Source organism: Ptychodera flava, assembly GCF_041260155.1.
Source record: "Ptychodera flava strain L36383 chromosome 23 unlocalized genomic scaffold, AS_Pfla_20210202 Scaffold_24__1_contigs__length_23054250_pilon, whole genome shotgun sequence".
In the NCBI taxonomy this organism is placed as follows: Eukaryota; Metazoa; Hemichordata; class Enteropneusta; family Ptychoderidae; genus Ptychodera; species Ptychodera flava.
In genome coordinates this window covers 9,775,519-9,787,488 of record NW_027248278.1, presented here as the reverse complement: position 1 = coordinate 9,787,488, position 11,970 = coordinate 9,775,519, and the positions used below count along the sequence as shown (strand labels likewise).

General features: G+C 36.4%; 2 protein-coding genes across 2 annotated transcripts; both read right to left on the bottom strand.

Annotated features, from left to right (window-relative positions):
• Positions 1-293: 293 nt before the first annotated feature.
• On the bottom strand, positions 294-8,207 carry LOC139124394 (DNA topoisomerase 2-binding protein 1-like). Its single transcript, XM_070690525.1, has 7 exons — positions 8,102-8,207; positions 7,688-7,794; positions 6,983-7,096; positions 6,332-6,459; positions 5,851-5,929; positions 3,910-4,043; positions 294-2,089 (listed from the first exon to the last, which is right to left on the bottom strand). Exons 1-7 carry the CDS (start codon positions 8,205-8,207, stop codon positions 2,008-2,010), a joined length of 750 nt encoding a protein of 249 aa, XP_070546626.1. The 3' UTR covers positions 294-2,007.
• Positions 8,105-11,722, bottom strand: LOC139124938 (DNA topoisomerase 2-binding protein 1-like). The gene is made up of 3 exons (XM_070691055.1): positions 11,385-11,722; positions 8,805-9,084; positions 8,105-8,473 (listed from the first exon to the last, which is right to left on the bottom strand). Exons 1-2 carry the CDS (start codon positions 11,647-11,649, stop codon positions 8,915-8,917), a joined length of 435 nt encoding a protein of 144 aa, XP_070547156.1. The 5' UTR covers positions 11,650-11,722; the 3' UTR covers positions 8,105-8,473; positions 8,805-8,914.
• Between the last annotated feature and the right edge of the window lie 248 nt (positions 11,723-11,970).

Here is an 11,970-nt window from a genome sequence, read left to right as displayed (position 1 = left end):
TGGCGCCAATTTGCATATTTTCAACAATATCAAAAAATTAAAAAAAACTAGTTTCTCAAAATCATATTTTTCATCTACACAAGAAATATCAAAGCAGTAAGTACTGCAGTTCTCAAGATATTTGAGTGGACGGACGCCTCACAAACGGACATACATACAGGGTACATACCGTACATACATACATACATACATACATACAGACTGACGCCGGACGGATACCCATCCCAATAGCTTCTATAGACTATAGTCTATAGAAGCTAAAAATGAACAACATACATGCCAGAAACTACCAATTCACATTAATAATGCAAATAGAAATTTTTATAAGAGTATCACTGGTATAATTCCACTTCCATTTAGAAAATATTCAAAATTGTATTAAATTGTATTAAATTTGGTACTGAGGCACAAAAATTCAAAGTCAACAAATTTTCTACAAAAATGAGAAATAATAACTGCTATTCAAAATGGCCTAACAATCTGTACATCATTCAATGATTTTCTAAATATTATTTAAATGACAAATACTGTTCACAAACATTAAAAATATAAATTCCTTTTGTCTGGAAGAAAACAGACCTGACTTTGTTATTCAAGTAGTACACACACATTTGAAAAATACAGTAATATTGAAGTTTTACAGCAAAATTGTTTGTGCAAGGAAAATAATTTGCATATTGAATTATGTCTCTATAATTTGGAATGATCAATATAAGGAAGAAGACACTTTACAGTTAACAAGTTAAAAAGGATAAGGCGGCAAAGTCTTAACATCTTCTTAGAAAGTCTTGAGATAAATCTTGATTCTTTAAAGTTTTTAAGTATATTAGACCTTTGTACATTACCAAATCTGTATGACCTTTGGTAGAGGTCAAAGTTGATCTGACCATATATGGAAATAGGAATGTACCAAATTATTGCTGACAACTGTAAAAAAGGGGAACAGGGAGACATTATTCTGAATCTGACCAATACAATCACATAATTTACATTGATAGTGTCTGAAAATACATCATTGGCACACATTTTGGCAAGGCACAGTGGAAGAGTGCTGAATGTCCTGTACTTTCAAAAGTTACAATATCATTATCAAATGACATTTAATGAATTCAAACCAAACCAAACCAAATAATAAATTTGTGCATATTTTCTTTCACTGATGGATGACATTTTGTAGTACCTGCTGGCAAATTCTTTTGACAAAAGTTACAATGATAATTAAATCATCTTTATAATGCAGCTGTCGATACAAAGTGCTGAAATAAAGTCACTTTACTCAACAGTAGCTTACTGCATTTTTAATATTAGTTTCTGTCTATTTTAGTAAATTTCTGGCAAACAAATAGAAGGTACAGTTTGCGTGAATTTAACAAAGAAGCAGCTTTCTGCATATCACAGTGATGTCTTGTAACAATTTTCAATGTTTAGTTTCAGTCTCTTTTGGTGAATTTCAGGCAAGCATTAGGTAGTTACAGTTTGTGTGGATTTAACAAAGAAGCTTTTTATCCTTCTGTCTCTCCACCCTGTCACCTGCTTTGGCATATGCAACCTTGCAATCGTCTATGTAACAATTTATCCTAGATACAAGGTGACAGGGGTGAAATTGTTGACCCATTCATCAACAGTTCTTTGTAAATAGATTCCAAATCATAATGGTGAAAGGTTTGAAAATTAAATTGGCAATACAGCACATATTATTTCAAGTTGTCTAATTTTAGTAAATTGTTTCAATTTGCAAAATAGGGTTCTTGTCATTTTGGACACGATGTAAAAATATTATCTTATTAACATTATAACAATTCACAATTAACTCAAGGGTGTATAAAGAAAACTAAAAAAATATCCCTACACTTTTCACGTTTCCAAAATAAATGATCTGATAATGGTTTCCAATGGAAAGACACCATGTACAACTATCCTGATGTCATCCTAACTTTTTTCTAATTCAACATACAAACTTTCAACTTTTCACCGGAAAACAATGCCAAAATATCAGCAATGACAAGTCTAGTGTCTTCTGCTTCTTTTAGACCCTGGTGTTTCACTCATACATGATTTCCTCTTCATTGGAGTGGAAGGTTCAGCTGCACTGAAACACAAAATACAATGATGAAAGACTAAACAAAACAAACCAAAAATAATGTAAATAGATAAACTAGATTCTCAAATTGCTACATAGTAGACACAATTGCTGTATTACATCTTTCCATTACACAATGTGCAGCAAATGTTGTCCTGTTTTTCCTCTGAGCACTTTTAGTAGTTAAACAATGTCTTTCCCGATTTTGTCATAATCAAGGTTGCAGCAATTCTGAAATGATATAATTTGCACAGGTTTCACATCAGCATAAGATATCCTTGAAATGTTCAAACGTTTGAATCAAAGCATTCTGGATTGCATTTATCTATCGTCTCAAAACAGACGAACTACGAGCAGACGTACGAGCTCGTACGAGCAAATTACGAGTGACGTAATGTGCCGCAATTTCACCGTACAAGTGACGTAATGTCAGTATTTCTCTATAGCCTGTCTCATGTGTCTGTGTTCAGCGTACTTTTGCGAGTGACATATCGAAATACATGGCTGTGTGATCGAAAAAAATCTCGTTGTAATTTGAAGGAATATGGCAGGTTTAATGTAAAAAAAACTTCAAGAAAAAACAACGCAACAGTTATTACAGCTACACCGGCGGTAGGTTCATATCCAGAGCCCCGTACGCTCTACCGCCGTCGCTTGAAAACAATCTCATAAACCAAGCAATATGGGCAGCTGTGTATGGACAGCTTGATGCTTGACTTCCCGGAGAAGGCGAGCTGTCACGTTCAAGTTCAGGATTATTTGTCGATCAAATTTCAGTAAATTTACCTTACCTAGATGTAATCTTGTCTATAGGCTTAAATTTCGCCGAAGTTTGACAAAATGACCTCGATTTTACAGGTTCATATTCGAAAGTTTTGAGTTTTGAGTGCAGACAGACATAAGTTTTGAGGCAACATGGCTGCGACCCCATGTCGACCCCAAGTGAAAATGTGTTCGCGATAAAATCTTCCTATATTTTTTTCAGAATTTTCGACAAAATCAATGCTTCTTACATCTTTTGTAAACTATTAAAATAAAAATGTGATGTGCCATGTCTCCAGATTTCTAAAAATATCGATCGACGGAACATGAGCAGGCCCGCACAGCTGTTCCTGAGGTTATTGCAAACGTATGCATAAATTAGCTGGCAGGCATGCAGCGTGTGAAACATAGCTTGGAGTCGACAGCACCGCGCTTGTGTGGGACAGCGGCGTGTACAATTATTTAAGGCTTGGAAGTGCAAGGGTTAATCATCTTTATTCGAAAGAAAAGGAGAAAAGCTGAGAAAATGTATAACTTAGTCTCCCTACTGCGGAGAAATGCAGCTGTGGTCATTTGCATAATAATAGTCTCCTTGCTGGCAATTTTCAACGTAACGTAGTTGAGTCCAGACAAATGTGCCTACAGAAGCCGCACCGGATTTTGGAGTTCAAGATTGGAGGGGGTCTAAAAATAGTTCCTAATACAAACCGCAGCTTCACTTATGAATATTACGGCCTTGCGTCAAAATCTTGCTGTGTATGATAAACCAGCATTGTACGTCACTCGTTTTTCAAAGTATGGGTACATTACGTCACTCGTTCTGTGAAAGTACGAGGCCGTACTTCTGCTCGTACAATGTCAGTTGTGAGACAATTACATACCTCAGGATTGATGAAAGATGGACTGGGAAAGTGAGCAGATATTGTTGTGATTGGGCTCTTTCTTTTATAAAGTGCAGTGAAATTTTTCTCCAAAAGTTTTACTAACTAGTAAATTCATTTTTATTGTTCATGCTAAATAGCTCTGCTAATCCCTGGGTGGTATAATACAAGACAGAAAGACCTCACCACTGGTAGAATGCCTTGGCTTCCGCTATGATGTATCTGTCGGCATCAGGTTCAGATTCAGACATCAGATACTCAGCTATGTATTCAGGTTTCAGACACAGAACATTACTCTCTGCCATCCCTGTGATGTCAACCTGTGAAGACGTTGCCAAGGCAACATTGGTAGATATTTCAGTTGGCTATGATTTATTAATAGACAGAAGCAAAACTCTAACATTACAAAGAATGCGACAAGAAGTGTAGTCGTAGTACTGCCAAAATGGCAGTGTTCAGCAACATTTGTTATTTTGTCAAAAGGAGTTATTACAGTAATAGAGATAGTCAGTCACCACAAATTTGCATACATCCTTATATGGTGACAAATTTGCATACATCCTTATATGGTGACAAATTTGCACGCATCCATATGTGGTAACAGAGGCATGTCTACCATGTTTAAATAGTGGAATATTAGCAGCACAATACAGTTTTACCACATAACCATATGTTCTATGTGTTCTACCTCCAAATAAAATTCATTGATTAATTGGGATACAAGTGACCAAATTCCAAAAAAGCTAAAATTTAAGTTGAATTTTTTATTTGAAACATAGGGCCAAAGTCCCTGAAGCTACTATAGACATGGATACAAAATTAAGTATTTCCTTACTGTATGAAATTATCTCACTAAGGTCATCCTACGGACAAGTAAACTAAATATTAAAGCTGTCTGACCAGCGGTTTTGAAAGAACAAGCAACTCAACAGTTGACAGAGCTCTGTTGAGTTATGTAGAGAATAACCTTTTGTGACACATGTATTGATGAAGAAGGTGGATATCTTTGATTAACATTGTGAGTTCTGTTTAATAAGTTGAGACTGTACATACTCAGAGAAAGCACACTGAAGAGACAAAGGTTTGAAACTTAAGAAGTTCAAGGTCATCAAAAGCATTATAAGGAATCATGTTACACTTTCATTGCACTGTTTACACAGATTGCATAATTGCTATAAATAGCACATGAGGAATCTTTATACAGCCCAGCTTTACCATAAAAACCCTATCACTTTGACCACTCTTTTAATTGACCACTCTATTTTTTTCATCAAAAAGTAATTTTATTTTATCCTTACCAAGTCAACCATAAATGGAAATTAGAACTTTCTCTATCTCTATCTCTATCTCTATCTCTATTGACTATTTTGAGCAATTTCTTTTAGATAACATACAGGGCACAATAAATGACGGTTCAGAATATGTCAAAGTTGGGATTCAGGAAAGTTGCCTTTATATGTTTTAATCCTCCAAGATGGTAAGCATTTCACTATGAACTGTCAAAAAAAGTTGAACTTTCTGATAATTCTACACTAAAATTATTTTGGCTTTGATGATTTCCTAATTAATTCAATTATTTAAAATCATATTAATTATTTTTTTCTGGGTGAATTGATAGGGTTTATACAGTACAAGAATTACATACAATGTAAGTCAAATTTTGACCAAAAATGACAAAAAAATTCCTTAAAAATACAGATTTGCATATTTCATCACAATTTGAACAAGTCTAAGTTGGGTTACCCCTAGGGACCTGTATACCAAATAACAAAGCTGTCTGACCAGCGGTTATGAAGAAGAAGATTTTTACCAAAAACACCTTTTTTGGCATTAATTTGCCTATTTTCAACAATATCAAAAAATTAAAAAAAATACTTTCTCAAAATCGTATTTTTCATCTACACAACAAATATCAAATCAGTAAGTACTGCGGTTCTCAAGATATTTGAGTGGACGGACGCCTCACAAACGGACATACATACATACATACATACATACATACATACATACATACATACATACAGACTGACGACGGACGCCGGACAGATACCCATCCCAATAGCTTCTATAGACTATAGTCTATAGTAGCTAAAAATGATGACTCTCGGATTTGTTTTTAAAACTTACATTCAAATCTGGAGATTTTCTAATTTTGTTGATCTCAAGGAATGCATGCGTAGCATTTTCCACATTACTGAATGGTGGCCTACAGAATGAAATAGAACAAATATGTTAGTATTTAGGTTAAGCTTTGAAGTTCAATCAACACATGTCATCCCTGATATGTATTAAATACAACCATAGTCAAACTGAGTACACTTGTGAAATTGATCTTGCATTATAATAGTGTCAAAAAGCTGTTATGAATAATTACCATGTTAAAAAAGTAACAGCTGAAAATGGCCAAAACGAACATAATGAACTATGACTACTACATTGCCTGAACTTTTGAGAAAAAAAAGTTTTATAAAGGCTGTGAATGGTTGCTACAATTTCAAAATTTTAGTGACCTTGCTTAAAAGATTTTACAATTCTCTGAATAGAAATTCAGTATGGTCACTGTGCCCTATACTCTTAGGGAGACAAGGGATTCCCTATGGTCACTGACCTAGAACACAGTACTTGGGCAGCACCAGCCTCTAGTAACCTTTTAAAACCAGCCTCTCTGTTCACATCAACACACAGTAATACTTTCCATCCTTCAAATGCACCAACTTGTACGTTATAATCTGTATTCTGTGAAAGAAAACAAAAAAGAACATTAAAAAAAAATGATATAATAAATATAAATCATCAGAGGTTCCTGGGATTAGCAAGGGTATAAGTCACCATTGGTACTGACAAAGGAAATACTAGATGCACATTTTGAAACTCATCCGGTAAAATTGTCATCACTGTCACATGAGGGCGCTATTCCTCGAAGCCTAACCACTCTATTAGCATCATGGAGCAATCTACTTTCTTTTAAAGGGGCAGGGTTTTATCAATGTTATCTCTGAGCAAATTGCCAAACTGTGCACTACTAAAATCACATATATGCAATCAATGTCGACAACTACTTGTGTAAGACCATGGGATTGAGGGCTGCTGCTTTTAATAATGGCAGGCAGTTTTGAAATCCTTCATCCAAGCTCCTCTTTGTTGTTATCTGTGTTATAGCAAAACTTGTAACACAAGAATCATGTACGGTAGCTTTAAGAAACCCTAGGAATCATTGAGACTGACCTTTCAACTTGTGAGTGTTGATCTCTGAACTTACCTGTCTGGCTTCCTGTAACTGTTGTCTCCATCTTGTTGCAGCCAATGCTAACTTGACAGTCTGTGCTGATAACTTTGTCAAGTCAGTTCCACTGCCCCATTCATGCTCATCCTCCTACAGTTTGAATACACTCATTCATTTGATCGGTTCAACTGGCATATTTGACACTAGTCTATCATCCCAATGTTTGGGAAAATCCATTGAATATTTGATAATTCAGTAGACCAATAGTCCCGCAGTGTAGCTTGCAGTCTGGTTTGCTAGAACTGCCTACAGTCTCTAGTATACAAATAGTTCCATTCACTGGTCTGTTAGCCACAGGGCTAGGACACTTGGGCACATGAATTTGCCCATCCTTGTCATATACCTCCATGACTCAATGATCATGTATTGCGCCCTCACATATTGTCATACAGCTAAGGCATTAACACAGGTGAATGTAGAGTAATAATTGCTAAACAAGAAAACTGGCAAGGTGCTATCTGTAACACTAAATTTGTAGACTAAAAGTTAAACTTTATTCAAATTCAACGTGAAAAAAGTTCGTTTTTGAGCTACAGAAAGGTACTGACATATTTGATCTGAAATTAATGACTTTTGTGCTATACACAAGACTTTACATCGAAGATAAATTTGACACAATAATGCAATGAAATAAGAACTTAAAAGATCTCCAACAGCACAGAAAATGGTCTTTTCAATTACCTGTACAAATTCTTCAGCTTGTCTGCATGCTTCAAGATAAGATTTATGCAAGACCCATTTACCGGATGCCAAAGCTGCCAGGTATTTCTCATTACGAGTCGGGGTACCTGAAATATGAAATACAGGTATTAATGCTACATGTTGAGTCACCGGTGTAGGATATTACACTGTGAGTTTAACATTTTGCATGTACATTTGCAGTGTGGGGAACTAAGGATAGCATTTCTGTTGTCCTCTGCAAAGAATGCATTGATATTCTGATGGGAAGCAGCTAACATGATTGCGGCTGGAACTCCACTAAAATTTGCCTGGGTATCACCTTTTATCAAAAACACAATAATATCGTAAATAAACATATTCCTTATACCATTTCTGACTAGACACCTCGAAATCGACAACAAATAGGTTACTTACCAACTACAACATGTGTACATGTACTGTCATAATACTGGGTCTCACTGACAGTACCCCCTAACTCTTCAATCAATCCACTATAGTCAATCTTTTCCTGCTGTGTCATTGAGGACAGCAGAAACCTTGGCTTGTGTGGTGGTTTGTACTTTCTCTCCTCCGGTGCAGGGCCACTGCTGGTCTGGCTGAGGGCAGTCTAACAGGTGGTGCCTCTGGTGTTGAGGATACATTATGTTCATCTTCCTCAGTAGCTCTCTGTGGATGACTTTCTTCCTCATCCTGGCCTTCAACAGCCTCTTCATCACTATCTCCATCCTCATCTCCATGGCAACTGTTTCCACCCTGTAATTCTCCATAATTTTCAACCTCTCTTCCCTGGAATAAAAACATTTTTCACTTAATGTATCATTTATTCCTTATAAACAAACCCTCCCTCTTGGAAACAATATGATTAAAACAAGGTAACATTGTTTATTTATGACTGTAGCTACAACTTACACTAGAGCACACATTTAAAGTACCTTGTGCAAGGCAAACAAATCTGTATCATTGAGTGTAATGATTCATCAGGCCAAATGATGGTCCTACGATGAAATAATATATCTACTACTTTCTCTTCTTGTTATGCAAAAGATGGGTGAATGACAATAGCTTCAAATTTGAGTTTGTTTTTCTTATATTGATGTGTAAAAGTTGAGAGACTCACCTTCCAGTTGGGTCATCCCATGTTACTGCAGTGTTTGTGATGCTTCAGGTGTAAGTCACTGAATGTGTCCTGTCAATGTGAAAACAGTACTTGCCATGAGTGTCATTTTTTCATCTGTCTATACTGACAGTGTCACAGTCTATCAGTGATTCATTCTCAATACACATCAAAAGCCAACAGTTGTTGATTACAGCTTTGGCTTCCACATTGTCATAGCAACCGATAAGAGGGACAATTGCAAAATCTGCCATTTTGTGGTCTTTGTCTGGTTTGAATGTTCCTATGTGGAAAAGTGAAAAAAAAAGCCAAATCTTAATTACTACCATACTATACAGACGCAAGGTCCAAAAATTCATACTAAGTTGTGCTACCAAATTTGTTGTGATGATTTGTTTTTAAACAATACACTTAGCTCATACAAATACTGATAGTATATCAATTTCTGTGCAATTGTGATCAAAACCTGTCAATTGAAAAGGTTTAATTAAGATTGACTGGATGAGATTACTCAATATCTCCATCTATAACATTTATACTGTCTAGGCCCAAACAACTGCTAAAGGTTACATGTTAATGATCATTACACACTTGAGGGATATCGCCAGGGATAACAATGCAGACAGGTCAAGTAGGACCTGTGAACAGATTTACTGTGCTCCCTAGAAATTTGTTAATCATTAACTTAAGACTATACACATTTTACGAGGCAGTGGCTGTATGGCATACCGATCGACTCAGTCAGAAATCTTATTGAATGGCACAAATGTAGTGTTACTGGGCTTCCAATTTTATCATAATCTATATGAACTGTGTCTATATAACTACAAACTCTGTATCATACTCTTCGGTATTTTAACACAACCTGGGTAGTATGACTAGGAGGAAAAATTAGACTCTATTTTTAGGGCAAAGTCAAAATAAAGAATTGTGTGATAACACATATCTAGTTTGTAAGGCCAATGAGTGAGGCCGCCTTGTAGAACCACAGCTGTCCTGTAGCCGCTTTTGCAACGCTGATGTAGTCACCTTGGTATGCATTATCTAGCTACCCATATCTCTATTGCACACAGCATTTGACCTCAACAGCCTTGTTTCAGGCCCTGTGTCCGAGTTCATTCATTCTAGGCCATAACACAACCTGGGTAATACTACTAGAAGGAAAATTTAGACTATTTTAGGGCAAAGTCAAACTACGTATTTGGGTAGTCTTGTAATACAAACAAACATTAAGACAAACAAACATGCAATGTCTGATCTGCACAGCTTGGTTAGATCGAAGTAGCACAATGTCCCAAACCAACCTGTACATGAACTCTCACAACAATTTCTCAAGCATCTCAATCCAAGCATTGAATCGTGTGGACCAATCACAGCCGCTGTTAAAAATGTTTTTCAGTAAACAGAAATGTAACCAAAAAAACCTTCTAATGTTGTGTTTCTCTTTGTCATTGATACAACATACATGTAGCTCGTTCATTGTCATGGTTACGTTATCTTGTTATCTTCAGATACAGGGTGAAGCACTGCTGTATCAAATTGTGCTTTGGCCTTGACCATAGAATATTTCAAATCAAACTCACACATGACTGTAGTGAGCAATTTCCATCACTTGGCTCATTTTGACTGAAAACTCTCACAAGACACATTACAGTTCAAACTGATTAGTACCAGTGATTCGACTTAATTGCCTTTCTCACTGGTAGCATCACAGTTTAACAGTGACAATTATTGTTGATGATCTATGATACTACTTCGTTCATTACAAAGTTGAAGACTCAGAACACAAAATGTACACATCACTGTTTTGGTAGGTCAGACCATGGCACCATGGCGGGTGGAGGGACAGTGGACAGTGCATTTTAGCCAAAATGTTTACCACACATGTTCAGTTTGTTACCGCCAGTTATGCTTGTAATACTGACGTGTTCCCGTTTAAATATAAAATCAAGCTTGCTGCTTTCTTTGATTGTTGGTCAAATTAATGGTGGAAAAAAAACACCAATGATATGTTCCTTGAGGTCACTTGTAGGTATTGTCATTTTGAAGTTTAAAGTGCAGAGGAACCAGTGACATGTTTGGTTGTCTAACATATGCCATTTGTAATCGTGTGATGGTGCTGTCAGTTAGACGATATAAAGCCAGTTCTGAAGGGTTGTTTTATGGGAGGGTCTCTGCCCAAAGAAAGACCCTTGGGAAGTTGACAAACATAACAACATACTAAGAAGCATCGAATTTGAACACATAAGGGGGTGTGTTTATAAACGAAATTGTTTTTAACAAAATTCAAAAAAGTATTCTCACAAAAAGAAAAAAATACCACATACTTGTCAGCCCTTGTCTTATTGAGATTGCACCTAAAGAAATCAAAATTAGACATTTTTAAAATTGCCATCCAAGAGTAGGACAATCCCTTTCCTTCATCATCTAATACCTGGCCAGCATTTGCTCTGCCTTCATTTCAGCAAAAAATCATATACCTGAAAAAATTCTAAAGAAAGTCCTGTGAGAGGAGGATCAAGACTGCAGGTTAGTGGCCTCACATTGTTCACCACAGCCAATAATGCATGCAATGTTACATACCTCCATGTGAAGTGATCATTTCTACAGCAGTGTCCATCTGTTCATCTGGAAACCCAACTATGATAAAAGTCTTTCCACTAAAGATTTGATTCGCTTTATCATTTCCCTCAACATTTGTCTCATCTGCCTCTTCCTCCTCCTCTTCATTTTCATTTCCATCCCCAGGCTCCATGGCAACATCAGCATCATTATCACCTGGTTCCATGGCAACATTGGCATCATTACCGCCGGGCTCCATGGTAACATCTGCATCCTCTGCTTCCATGGCAACATTATCTGTAGTTTCATCTGCATCAGCTTCTTGCCTTTCATTTTGTTGGGCACATACTCTGGCCTTTTAAACTACGAGAGATTACACAAAAGCCATTTTAACTTATACACTTGCAAGGAAACATTTTGAACTTGAAAACTATAATATACACCAAGTCATTGTTGATTACACAGTCCCCACTTAATAGGTACTTAGATTACTAGGACAGGACAGTTCTGTTCATTAATTGAGTCTGTGATTAAAAATACTGTGATATAGATGAGGCTTAAAGCCGCACTTTTCAATCCCAGGTTCTCGCATTAGTGGAGTTCTCCT

Bases quoted from the DNA above. Each gene is read 5' to 3' on its own strand.
- LOC139124394 (XM_070690525.1), bottom strand. From the start codon at position 8,207: ATGACACAGCAGGAAAAGATTGACTATAGTGGATTGATTGAAGAGTTA. The intron at 7,795-8,101 runs GTAAGTAACCTA...TTCATATTTCAG, and splicing joins ATGTACACATGTTGTAGTTG to GTACCCCGACTCGTAATGAG. The intron at 7,097-7,687 runs GTAATTGAAAAG...TTCAAACTGTAG, and splicing joins AAGCTGAAGAATTTGTACAG to GAGGATGAGCATGAATGGGG.
- LOC139124938 (XM_070691055.1), bottom strand. From the start codon at position 11,649: ATGGAAGCAGAGGATGCAGATGTTACCATGGAGCCCGGCGGTAATGAT. The intron at 9,085-11,384 runs GTATGTAACATT...TTTTCCACATAG, and splicing joins AATGATCACTTCACATGGAG to GAACATTCAAACCAGACAAA.